The sequence below is a fragment of the Torulaspora globosa genome, chromosome 4 (assembly GCF_014133895.1).
Source record: "Torulaspora globosa chromosome 4, complete sequence".
NCBI lineage: Eukaryota > Fungi > Ascomycota > Saccharomycetes > Saccharomycetales > Saccharomycetaceae > Torulaspora > Torulaspora globosa.
Window position 1 is genome coordinate 910,718 of NC_050730.1, and position 12,890 is coordinate 923,607.

General features: G+C 45.4%; 5 protein-coding genes and 3 non-coding genes across 8 annotated transcripts; 2 read left to right on the top strand and 6 right to left on the bottom strand.

Annotated features, from left to right (window-relative positions):
- Positions 1 to 73: 73 nt before the first annotated feature.
- INO4 (Ino4p) lies at positions 74 to 511 on the bottom strand (the record flags this gene model as incomplete). The annotated part of the gene is made up of 1 exon (XM_037283766.1): positions 74 to 511. One exon carries the CDS (start codon positions 509 to 511, stop codon positions 74 to 76), a length of 438 nt encoding a protein of 145 aa, XP_037139662.1.
- A 248-nt stretch (positions 512 to 759) lies between these two features.
- On the bottom strand, positions 760 to 833 carry HG536_0Dtrna5N. The gene has a single exon. It is a non-coding gene; the product is annotated as a tRNA-Asn (tRNA).
- Positions 834 to 1,973: 1,140 nt separating this feature from the next.
- On the bottom strand, positions 1,974 to 2,047 carry HG536_0Dtrna6N. The gene has a single exon. It is a non-coding gene; the product is annotated as a tRNA-Asn (tRNA).
- Positions 2,048 to 2,923: 876 nt separating this feature from the next.
- Positions 2,924 to 2,995, top strand: HG536_0Dtrna6R. The gene has a single exon. It is a non-coding gene; the product is annotated as a tRNA-Arg (tRNA).
- Positions 2,996 to 3,145: 150 nt separating this feature from the next.
- On the bottom strand, positions 3,146 to 4,687 carry PPT1 (protein serine/threonine phosphatase; the record flags this gene model as incomplete). The annotated part of the gene is made up of 1 exon (XM_037283767.1): positions 3,146 to 4,687. One exon carries the CDS (start codon positions 4,685 to 4,687, stop codon positions 3,146 to 3,148), a length of 1,542 nt encoding a protein of 513 aa, XP_037139663.1.
- A 1,109-nt stretch (positions 4,688 to 5,796) lies between these two features.
- On the bottom strand, positions 5,797 to 7,734 carry KEX1 (serine-type carboxypeptidase; the record flags this gene model as incomplete). The annotated part of the gene is made up of 1 exon (XM_037283768.1): positions 5,797 to 7,734. One exon carries the CDS (start codon positions 7,732 to 7,734, stop codon positions 5,797 to 5,799), a length of 1,938 nt encoding a protein of 645 aa, XP_037139664.1.
- A 591-nt stretch (positions 7,735 to 8,325) lies between these two features.
- On the top strand, positions 8,326 to 9,822 carry ARO8 (bifunctional 2-aminoadipate transaminase/aromatic-amino-acid:2-oxoglutarate transaminase; the record flags this gene model as incomplete). Its single annotated transcript, XM_037283769.1, has 1 exon — positions 8,326 to 9,822. One exon carries the CDS (start codon positions 8,326 to 8,328, stop codon positions 9,820 to 9,822), a length of 1,497 nt encoding a protein of 498 aa, XP_037139665.1.
- A 293-nt stretch (positions 9,823 to 10,115) lies between these two features.
- Positions 10,116 to 12,815, bottom strand: GPH1 (glycogen phosphorylase; the record flags this gene model as incomplete). The annotated part of the gene is made up of 1 exon (XM_037283770.1): positions 10,116 to 12,815. The coding sequence occupies one exon, from the start codon at positions 12,813 to 12,815 to the stop codon at positions 10,116 to 10,118; it is 2,700 nt and encodes an 899-aa protein (XP_037139666.1).
- Between the last annotated feature and the right edge of the window lie 75 nt (positions 12,816 to 12,890).

Here is a 12,890-nt window from a genome sequence, read left to right on the forward strand (position 1 = left end):
AATGGTGAGAAAGCGATTAACTGCTTTAAGCTATATCCTTCGTAATGATTTCAAGTACATTTCGAGACGTGTTTCACTGACTGTTTTCTTGTTTATCAATCTCTTCTTCGACCGACGGGCTGGATCGCAATTCCCACACTAATCGATTCGGCAGCTCAACTGCAGGTTTCCCTTGGCGTTCATATTTTTCGGTCAGTAATTTTCGGAGGTATGAATTTCTTCGATATAGCCATTTAAGGTGGTTGATCGTCTTCAAATATATCAAAACCTCCGATCTTCGCTCACTTGGCTCCAAACCCGCCACTACTTCCACAAGGTCATCGTACACATTCCTTACAAGCTCTCTTCTTCTTTGCTCGGAGACCACATGGTTTCTGCGCACTTGATCTGAAGATAGTTTGTTCTTCTTCGGGGCTCTAGGCTTTCTTCTCGGCTTGACAACCTTCGCTGTGATAGCGTGGGGCCTATCCTGATGCAATTCGTTAACGCCTGCATTACCATCGCGATCCATGAATCACTATCCAGCCGCTGGAGTAGTCTCGCTTGAAGTTAAGCACCAGATTAGCGCTAGAATTCAAGACATGTGAAATTCTCACTGCGCGGGCGGTTCTAATACAACAGCTGGAGGAAAGTTGCTAGCAGAAAGAATCAAGACGAATGATCGCATTACCACACCTATTAAAACCTCAGCATCTGGATGTTTATTATCGATAGCTGATTTGAACTGCTCTTTGATTGTGAATGGGAGAAAAAAAAAAGCGACCCCGGTGAGGATTGAACTCACGATCTTGCGATTAACAGTCGCACGCCTTAACCAGCTTGGCCACGGAGTCATAGAAAATGATGTTCTAAGAAAAATCTAAAAATCACTTACAGCAGAAAAGAAGTCACTCTGCTACTAAGGATTACAGTTTGCGCTTGGCGAGCTCTTTTGTTGCGATGCTAAGCACTGAGTTGAGTCCTTCATCCGGTTACGATGAAATACCATTAATGAGATTTCACCGGAGGCCTTCTGCAAACGCAATGTTCAATGTGAACGACAGTCATACTAGGCATCGCCTTACTCAGGCCGATTGATTAACAAGATAGAAACAAAAAAAAAAAATTGCTCTCCTGAGTTTTCTAAGGATACCTCATCGGAACGCTAATGGGTCGACATCTCAGCTGTCACTGCTAACCACTTCAGATCGTTGAGATTTACCCATTTTAAAGCCTGCCGCTGTTCCGATTGCAACCCTCTTTCACTGGCAAAGGAGAGTTAGCAGCATTAACAAGCGGCTGAGTCGATTTCTACCCATCTTATGCAAGAATTAACAGAGACTGGTCGAGTCCCATATTTCCCATATTTTCGTATTTGGAGTCACATTGATGAACGTAATAAGAGCATACATACCCTTTGGCCGACATCTGAAAAAAAGTCAAGTTCTGGCACTATATTTTATCAAATGCTATTTGTCAGATAATATCCCTCAGTGATCAAACTCCAGTAGAGAAAAATTTTGCTTCTCAAGCTGTCCTCAATATCCTGATTTCAGCCGCTGTATACGTTAGATCCTTCGAAAGCTGCCGGCGGTCTTTCTGTCTTTATCCAGAGCTATGTCGGAACTGGTTGTCTCCTTGCCTAATCAAGCAGCGCTGTTATCAATGGCGCCAAGATCTGCACTTTAATTGCCAAGCTACATATCCGTCCAAAGAATTGCCAGAATATGGAGACATCTTCCGTCAGCCTTTTAGGTGGAGCAGACGACATTCGTATTAAATTCTCCCAAAGACATCACTACGACTCGCTAATTGATTTATGATCGGAAAGCTCTAGGATACTGTCAGGAAGCGTATCAGATTACAATTGCTGATTTTATCAGCATAATATAGTATGCATTGAGATGATTTACAAGATGATTAACGATTGCAAGCGAAGAACTAGACGTCTAGCTGAATTCTGTCGGTCTTGAGGCAACAGGAAAAAAAATAACCGACCCCGGTGAGGATTGAACTCACGATCTTGCGATTAACAGTCGCACGCCTTAACCAGCTTGGCCACGGAGTCTTGTTGAAGGATGCGGGATATGGTACAAGATAATGTTTGGTTCGGTGAGACCCGAGTCCGCACTATGTCCAATGTGCGGACCGGGCTGTTGGTGTCTATCTTTAACATTGGCTGTGCGTCCTTCTTGGTAAGTTAAGTGACTTGTACGGCAGAGGTGTGGAACTGATGATCGTGGTGGTCATTTGCACGATCGTGATCCTAATCCAGATCTATTCCTTCAACAAATGGTTAGTAGCACTCTGAGCCCGATGAGCGAGCAATCCAAATACTATTGTGCTCAACCGCCTAGGTTAGATGTTCCCTATTGGTCGTGGTGATGGTTAAGTTGGCGTGTATGTAGAAGAGACGATTGCGTTTATCTCCTCCCACTTAGGAAACCTACTCATGAATTGGCCTGAAATGAAGATTTGTGCGGCCTTATTCTGTCATACCTAACTATGAATTCACTATCCGGGATCTGGCAGTTAAGATTTCAGGAAGCCCGTGATGAATGTTGCCAGAACTGATCTAATAGTAAAAGCAAACATATTAAAAGATCAAGTGTCACATGTGAAATAAGATAATAGCAGACCTGGAATAACGAATCAAAATAAGCAAAGTAAAGACGCCGGCGGTATTACTTTGACATGAACAACTCAGGTTACCAAAATGGAATGGTACGGTCTCATTTAGAAAAATATCAAGGAACCTTCAAGGTTGATTTTAGCAGCGCTTGTAAGCGATCGAAATTGCAGAAACAAGAGCCATGCATCTCTGACAGCAACACAGCAGATCCCGTTTACTCACAGTTCAGCATTTATATTGCAGAGGTTGGAGCAGAAGAGCCTCGTTATGGCCTACTGCGAGCCTTACTGCGAAAAAATCAACAAAATACAAGCTCGCGTGGCGTAATGGCAACGCGTCTGACTTCTAATCAGAAGATTGTGGGTTCGACCCCCACCGTGAGTGTTTTTTGCAGTTTTCCTACACTGGACAGCTTATAAAAAGTTGAAAATTCAAATTATTGCATCTGCTGCCTCAGTAGATCCATATTCCATCTATAGGCTCATCTCTTGCTATTTACTATATGATTACAAATTTGAAGAAGATCAATTTTCATCAGAATCCAAGACCGCCGTTGGAGTACGCCATTGGCTTGACGTCAGGATGAGGAACTGCTTCGAAAGTTTCGATAATCAAGTCCTCGTCGTCGTTACCATTTTGAATGAGCTGCCCTTTGCCGGGGACCACATGAATAATGCCACCCAAATTTCCCTGGCTGTCGCAGTAATTTGGCGCACTGAAGACCGTGACCAGCTTACCATTGTGCTCCAATTGAACACCGCCCATTCTTACTTCATGAGACCTGAAGATCTTACGAAGCTTGTTCTTTTGCAAAAACTGTGCAGTAATATCAGACCCGAATGCGAAACCGAGGCCACGTTGTGAGGGCCCGAAGCCGTCGGCTTCCTGAGGGTCTGACCACAATAGCTCCATAAAGGCTCCTTCTCTTGGTGGTTGTGAAAACCTGTTGATTTTCTTGAAATCTTCCAAAGTGCAGGAAGTGTCACTTGGCAGCCCACCATGCATCACAAGGTAGTCGTTGTTGATCACCGTAGCAAGCGGCAAGCTTTCGAAACTCTGCGAGAACATGTCAAAGATGCGTGCCGAATATTTGTACTTGCACTCGTCTTCGAAGCCGTAAATCTTATTCATGTTATTGCTTTCATGATTGCCTCTATTCAGATAAATGCTGTCTGGGTAGAGAATTTTCAAACTGTAAAAGAGCAGTGCCACCTCACAGGACCATGATCCGCGATCCACAAAGTCACCATTGAATAGATAAATATGGTTTGGCCCCACTTTGCCAAACTTGCGGAATATATTAAGCACATCGTAGAGCTGACCATGCGTATCGCCACAGACTGAAATCGTTACACTCGGGTCGGATCTATTAGAAAGTTCCACCACAGTAGGTTCGCGGCGGAACAGTCTATTAGCATGAGAAATGATAGCGGCAGCGTATTTTTTCGGAATATTCTTGCTTTGCAAGAAAACTTCGTTCACCAGTCTCGAAATGAACTCGGTCGTCATGTTTTTAACCTCCGCACCCGCCGCATCGCCTTTTGCATCTGTCAATTGCTCAAGTTCCAATTTTGGTCCTTCGTACTTGGCCAGATCAGTATTTGCATCATACGTTTCCAATTTCAAGCTCTCACAGAAATCAACTTTACCGTATTCTTCATCTCCTCCTATGGCTTTCCTGAACCTCTCTTCACGAATGAATTTCTCGCAAACGCCCAAAGCTCTCTTTGCAGTGACATCCCCCGGCTTGCTCTTCAAAACAATCTGTAAATCACTTCTAGCTTTCTTGAACTCAAGCAGACCAATATAAGCTAGTCCACGTCTATGATGCGCTTTCAAGTTGGCCGGATCTAGAGCTAAAGCCTCGTCGCAATCATGCAAACAGCTTTGGAAATTATCCAATTTCAAATGGGCTAACGCTCTATTCGAAAAATAAGCAGAATGGTTGGGATCAAGTTCGATAGCCTTGGTGTACAGCTCGGCAGCCTTGGCATAATCCTGTTTCTTGATAAAGACATTACCTTCATTTTTGAGTTCGAGAGCCTTGGCAATCTGTTCCGCAGACAGACTGCTCATACTATATGATTCTCAGAGTCGGGATATGCGGATAATAAATATGACAACGATAATTTTTGGTTATCTTTATAGTCTTTTTCGGTTTTTTTTCACTTCTAGCAGGGCATCGCTTGCAAAATTAGCACTATACAAAATAAAGTCTTGGCAGAGAGCTTGTAAATCACTATTAAACATGATGAATTGGCAGATGGAAACTTTCTTCGCAAGGCCAGCTCATACTGCCAGATAGAGGCCATCATTTAGCCCGCAACAGCAAACTACATGCTAGCAATGGCAGCCTCTTGACGATGTAAACTCTACAGTCAGCCTCTTTTAGCTGGTGACTGACGCCGAGAAATACATCGGCATTGAGAAGCCTTAAGGTTCTTTGAATGCGCATTTACATCCCCAAACGATGTGAGGTGCCGTAGAATGGTAACGTAAGCAAGACCTTCCTTTCAGCTTGGGTTACTCTGTAGTGAACTGACGAGGAAACGTGTATTTGCTTCATCGAAACGAAAATGGTCGACCGAAAGGAGCAGGGAATATGCGAGGCGATACTGGAGGAATCACGGTGTGATGCCGATGGTCCGGCTTCGAGTTAATCAGTTATCCATCCTGATCTGTCAAGTCAGCCGGTAATACTGTCCTATATTACAAGACAGGTAAAAATTATAATAAATACTCCACCGCACAGAAATACCGGTAAACTATCCTTGGTAGGCTTTTCAATCGCACTGGCTGGCCGCATATATCGGATTGGTCCGAGCAAGTGCGACATCTAAAACATACAAGCTATAATCCGAAGCGTTGTATCACAGCAATCCAATATGACATGAGATCTAGCTTACTGATCGCCACGTTTACCGCGAGGTTAAGCTATCTGTCGGTCCATTTTCTTCCTGAGATGGGCATTGTAAGTCTACACTGTGGTTCTTTTGCACCGGAGGCCGTCAGAGTAAAACTGTACAGAAGGCTATTATTTAGCAGTGACATAATATCTTTATTTTCGAGGAAAATCGGTTACCTGACTCCCTTAGGCAGTTTATTTGACCGATCGCCTCGCACTTACTGCCGCCGTGCGCTAGAGTAGTTAGTAGTCTTTGGAGCCAGAAGCTATGGAATCATACCTAAAAGTCATCCAACTCGAAAGATTCATCCAAGTCAGTACTTGGAACACTAGTATACGAGTTCTTCTTCCTGCCGCCTGTTGGAGCTTTTCTACCTTGCGCCTGGTCAAGGTCGGATTCAGTGCCTGTCTCGAGATCATCCGCCCATGACACTGTCTTGTTCTGGCTGTCATGTCTGTTCGTTGGATCCACGAGGATCGCACGTCTTCTACGCTTGAATCTTTTCAGATACAGATAATAGCAAATTGCTCCAAAGAGAGACAAACTCATGGTGGCCACGATAAAACTCTTCACTTTTTTAAGCAATGTGCTATTCTCTAAGTTTGGTGACTCAGAAATATCGTCGTTATCTCCATTTTCTCCATCGTCAATCTCATTATCATCTGAGCTTTCATCATCAGTGATCTCGTTGTCCTCTTTATGATCTTCCTCGTCGTCTTCATCGTCCTCCAAAGTATCGAGGTCATCAGCACTCAGTAAAAAGTTTTCTCCCTCAATCACCTCGAGAAGGACGTTATTCATATAAATATCCAGCACTCCTCTGCTCACCAGACTATGGTCATTCGCAACCATATGTGACGCATTGTAAATGCTGATAAACGTTAAATTTCTATCGTGCTCCACATAGCCAGCAAGCTCTTCCGCATACGACTCGGAATTGAGGTGGTACCACTCATAAGATTGCTTCTTATCGCTCCAACCTCTCTGTCCGCCCCAATTGAGATTGCCTACATAATCCAGAACACCCTTGTTATTGCATACCAAATCATGGTCACCGTTAAAGAGTAAGACCTCCACTCCAGACTCAAGGATCGAAGGAAGGAGCTCAACTGATGGCCTAGATCTCAAGTTCTTCAATGATTTTAGCACTCCCGTGTCACATTCATGCCATCTTGGCACGCTCTCTGCATCCAAATGTAAGGCTTCCATAACGCCGGGCGTGCTGAAGAATTTCGGTATATTAGGTAACTCAGAGGGCCAATTCATTCCACATGAAGGGTAGGAGTCTCTTAGAGTATAATCATAGACATTCAAACAAACTTCATCCTCGGCGGCGTCAGAAGACGTGTCCTTCGTGAATTTTAAAAGTAAAGTGATTATCTGTTCGCATTCCTCGTAGGCGAATTTTTGATCTGTTCCATCCACATGGCGGTTGATGACATTTTGACAGTCCTCATGGGCCCTGAGGAGGTCGGAGAAGTGTGGATTAGTCCTTTCGATCAGGCCTTTCTCCACAGCGAAGGGCAAATACGACAGCGATTGCGTGTTAGGATCAACCCACCCATTTCCTATGAGAATAGCTTTCAGGTCATACTTAATGTACTTGTCTTCCAAATCAGCGTTGTGCTTCATAATGGCTTCCGCGAAGAAGGGCAGATACTGACCAGCATAGCTTTCTCCTGCCAGAATGATTTCTTTCGCCAAATCATCCGGAAAAGACTGGAAGTAGCTGTCCAGAAACCCCATGAAATGCTCTGTGACCAGCAGGAGGTCATCGTCGTAGCTTGGTGGCTCACTGCTGGAAGTTGAGAAGCCTGTGCCAACAGGCTGATCCACATAGACAATGTCTGCCCGAGTGTGCCAAGAGCCAGGGTTCAGATACGCCTTGCCATCGGAATTAATCCGGAAAGCACCGGTCTCCAAAAGGGCACCATCCATAGAAGAACATCCAGGACCACCGTTAAACCAGAAAACCAGAGTGTCAGAGTACTGTCTGGGGTGACAGAACTTCCAGAAGAAATACTTCATAATCTCGCCCTCGTTCTCACCCTCAAATGGGATATGTCCAGCATACATCTCTGGGACCAATTCCTCGTCCTCAATCGCCGACAGTCCTGGTATTAGCTCGGGCGACACATAGTAATCCCCTGCGGTGAGCAAACCGCGAGCCAAAGCGAGCGTAAAGGAGATCCAACCCAAGTACGACCATGGTAACATCTTCTAAACGACTGGAAACAAGCCAAAACCTCTACAACCGCCTCTCCACTAGCGATAGTCACAAGCTGCACTAGCAAGTTTCCAACTATCTATCCCAATCAAACACTGAACAAGACCCAACGAAAAAAGCGCACGTGACGCTCTCAAACGCCTCCCAAGAAGCCCTTCTACTGCTCGCCGAGGCCCATTGCCAGCCAATGTCCCAGTGGGCACCAAGATGTGCCAGAATCTGGCAAAGACGCTACGTTGCTTCCTACTTGACGCTTCGACGCGGCGAAAGAAAGCCAGTAGCCCAGCAATCGGTGACTCGACTCGTCCTACTGGCGATCCCGGGCAGATAACAGTCATCTACGGCTTTCAGAGCTTATCGCTCGACGTTTCTCTGATTTCGCTGTAAAGTCGTTGAAACTTTTTAGTTTTTTCCTAATTGAGCCAGAGTTCCGCTATCTAAGAGCTCGAGGTGACTAATAGTAGAAAATATTTCTACGAGGTCAAGCATTCAATCAGAGCTGTATTTAAGAGGAAGCGGTCAATTTTATGGGTCTGAGCATAGTTTTGTTGCTCTAAACTGGTAGAATTAGTATAGGAAAAATGACGTTGCCAAATGCTAGGGATTTTTCACATTTGTATTCTGAAGAGACGAAGGCTCGTAAGCCATCTCCATTGAAGACATGTATCCACCTGTTCCATGATCCAAACATCATCTTCTTGGGTGGTGGGTTGCCAATGAGCGATTTCTTCCCCTGGGACAATTTGCAGGCGAATGCTGCGTTACCACCGTTCACCAATGGTATAGGATCGGCTCTGACCGGATCGAAAGACGACAGCTTAAGTCTCGCTGTCAAGAAGAACGAAGCATCCGAGGGCGATATCCCGCTGGCTAGAGCCTTGCAATACGGTTTCAGCGCCGGTCAGCCGGAATTGATCAAGTTCTTGAAGGAACATACCGAGATTATTCACGACTTGAAATATGCCAACTGGAACGTGATCGCCACCACTGGTAACACCAACGCGTGGGAATCGACTCTGAGGGTTTTCTGTAACCGTGGCGATGTCATTTTGACCGAGGCTCACTCGTTCTCTTCGTCTCTGTCGTCTGCGGAGGCTCAGGGTGTCGCTTGTTTCCCGGTGCCAATCGATAACGACGGTATTATCCCAGAGAAGCTGGAGGAGATCTTGGACAACTGGACTCCAGAGGCACCAAAGCCCAAGTTGCTCTACACGATTCCGACCGGTCAGAACCCTACTGGTACGTCTTTGGCCGATGCCAGAAAGGTAGAAATCTACCGCATAGCCCAGAAGCACGACTTTTTGATTGTGGAGGATGAGCCATACTACTTCCTGCAGATGGAGCCATATGTTGCAGACGTCAAAGCCAGAGAGGAGTCGCAATCGGGCGCCAAGAAATCTCACGAGGAGTTCTTGAAATCCTTGGCAAAGACCTTTCTAAGCGTTGACACCGAGGGTCGTGTTATCAGACTGGATTCTTTCTCCAAAGTTTTGGCTCCAGGTACTAGACTGGGTTGGATCACTGGTGCAGCACCTTTGCTGCAGCGTTACGTTGAGCTACATGAAATGACTATTCAAGCTCCAGCTGGTTTCACACAGACGTTGGTCGCTGCTACTTTGAACCGTTGGGGTCAAGAAGGTTATATTGACTGGTTGATTGGCTTGCGTCACGAATACACTTTGAAGCGTGACTGTGCTCTCGACGGTCTTCACAAATATTTGCCAAAATCGGATGCATTCAAGGTGAACCCGCCCATTGCCGGTATGTTCTTCACCGTTGCTATCGATGCCAGTGCCCACCCAGCCTTCGCAACTAAATTCAACTCTGATCCATCCCTAGTTGAGAAGGCGATTTACGACAAAGTCATCGCTAGGCAGGTATTAGTCGTACCAGGTAGTTGGTTCAAGGCAGATGGCGAAACTGTCCCACCTCAACCTCAAAGCTCGAAAAGTGCTGGCAACCCAAATGAGATTTTCTTCAGAGGTACATACGCTGCTGTCGCTCCAGAAAAGCTACTTGAAGGTTTGAAAAGATTGGGACAGGCGCTAGGCGAGGAGTTCGGTATTACCAGCGCTTAGTTCGCATATAATTTGGGTTTCCCCTTTATCAATTGAACCATCGTTCTAATTCTTAAGAGATTAAGCTCTATCATAAGATTGGTCGGGATTTAAAGCCTGTTTTTGATTGTTGTGTGTGCAACAGACCTCGGACCTTGGGACATGACCTCCCAAGAAGGAGTAGATAAAAGTTTATACCAAGTTTAAAAAGGTATATACGCTAGGCAAATAGATATTCAAAACAAATAGCTTTATGTCGGTGGCTCAGCATTTGGATATTTGTCCATTTATTAAATGAATGTAGTTGATGTCAATCACTCTTCTGGCTTCACTGGTTCAACATTCCAGATAGTTTCGGAGTACTCCTCAATGCAACGATCACTGCTAAAGAAACCAACATTGGCAACACTCAAGATAGATTTCTTAATCCACTCTTGCCTCTGCCCATGGTAAACTTCATCAACCAATTCTTGGGTGGCCAGATATGATTCAAAGTCATCGCTCACTAAGTAGTAGTCACCATGTTGCTTGATGCTATCCGTCAAGGGCCTGAACTCGCTCGCATTGTCCGGACAAAATTTGCCGCTCTCGATGCATTTAAGGACCACATCCAATTCGGTGGGCATTTCAGCTTCATGGAACTGGTGGTTATATCTCAACTCCTCGACATTCTCACTCAAATTACCAAACAAGAAAATATTGTCCTCACCAATCTCTCTGGTGATTTCGACATTAGCACCATCAACTGTGCCGATAATTAAGCCACCGTTCATGACAAACTTCATGTTGGATGTACCGGAGGCCTCGGTACCAGCTGTAGAAATATGTTCACTCAAATCACTGGCGGGAATGATGATTTCGGCCTTTGAAACGTTGTAGTCAGGAATAAAGACCACTTTCAATAAGTCCTGAATTTCCTTATCGTTATTAACCACTTCGGCAACTGAGTTGATCAGTTTGATGATAAGCTTGGCCATGTAATAACCAGGCGCGCTCTTACCACCAAAAATGGATGCCTTGCGTGGATACTTCTTCGCCACTTCTTTAATAGAAGCTCCCTCTTTCAGCAATCTCTTTATGGCTAGGTACCGGTAGATGACACCAAAGATATTCATCTGTTGACGCTTGTATTCATGAATTCGTTTGACCTGAATGTCAAACAAGGTGTTGTTGATGTGCTCTCTATCGATGATGTCGACGCCATTGTTGATGTCTCTGATCAGATCAGCCAACTGCACCTTATTAGCAGCTTTAACTTTATCCCATTTCTCCTGGAAATCAGGGTCATCCGCCTTCTTTGCCAGTTCAGTTAATCTGGACATATCCAACAAATAGTTTTCATCAGGATCGTCGATAGCTTGTCCAATCAATTCAGCCAGCTTGGGATTAGCCTGCTTCAACCATCTTCTTGGAGTAATACCGTTAGTCACGTTAGTGAACTTCTTTTCGCCATAGACCTTGACAAAGTCTTGGAATATGGTTGTCTTGATAAGTTCAGAATGCAGCTCCGCGACACCATTCACTTTGTGAGAGCCAACAATAGCCAAGAAAGCCATTCTTATCTGTCTCTCAGGAGAAGCTTCCTCAATAATTGACACACGTCCGAGCAATCCCAAGTCCTTTGGAAATTTCTTCTCAACTTCCTTTAAGAAGAACCAGTTGACATCGTAGATAATCTCAAGATGTCTAGGTAGCAACTTGCCAAATAACCCGACCGGCCACTTCTCCAATGCTTCCTGCATCACCGTGTGGTTGGTGTAAGAGAAAGTCTTGACAACGATATCCCAAGCCGCATGCCAATCCAGTTTCTCCATGTCAACTAGGATTCTTTGCAGCTCAACGACGGCCAAAGTAGGGTGCGTATCATTCAACTGAATTGCTACCTGCTCAGGGAACTCTGACCAAGGTTTATGACTCTTTTTGAATCTTCTGATGATGTCATGTAGCGATGCCGCACACCAGAAATACTGCTGCTTTAATCTCAACTCTTTGCCCTGGTTAAAATTGTCGTTCGGATACAAAACAGCTGTGATGGACTCGGCGCGCTGCTGCTGGTCAACTGAATTCTTGTAATCACCGCTGTTGAACTTAGCAAAATCAAACTCTGTTGTAGGCTTAGCCTTCCACAGCCTCAAATTGTTAACGGTAGAAGTTTTGTAACCAGGTACAGGAAAATCGTATGCCACAGCAAGAACTCGCTCACCACCAATCCACTCAGAAGGAGCTAAAGTCGACGTATCTCCAGATGGCCTATCTACATAACCGTAAAATGTCACCGGAACGTGAATTTCGTTCCGTTCAATCTCCCACGGATCGCCAAAGTTCAGCCAGTAGTCAGGGGTCTCAACCTGATAGCCATCGATGATCTTCTGCGCAAATATACCATATTCGTAACGGAGTCCGTAACCCCAAGCCGGTATATTCTGTGTAGCCATCGAGTCAACGAAACAGGCTGCCAACCTTCCAAGACCACCGTTACCTAGCGCCGCGTCCGGCTCCTTCTCAAGAACGTCCTCCAAGCGGAACCCCAAGTCATCCAAAGACTTCGACACCAACGCCCTCGAGCTTTCCATACCTTTGCCGTCCGGCTTTTCCACCTCCATATTGATCAACGCATTGTCAAGAGCCCTGCCCATCAAGAACTCCAAAGACAGGTAGTAAACACGCTTAGGGTCCCGAGCGGTGATTCTTTGCTGCGTAGCATTCCAATTGATGATCAGATTGTCTCGAACACTGAGAGACGTGGCCTCGTAGGCTGCCAGGTCATCGCAGTTGTAAAGTGACCTCGCTAACGTCGTCTCCACGTGACCTATAAACCTCTGTTGGAACCCTTCGTTATCTTCGAACTTCTTGACCTGATGCTTGCTCCATACCTTTCTGCAGTGCAATGGGATGATGTTATCGATCGACTTGATCTCCTGGGGCAAGAACCCGGTCAGCCTTCTAGTCAAACGGGGGACGTGAGGAGCACGTGGCTCCTCAGGAATCATGTCATTCGACGTACTAGTGGTCATCTTGTAGGATTGATCGGTCTAACACCCAATTCTCCGTTCTCGCTCCGCAGTCTTTCTGTTCAGAGGAAAGAACAA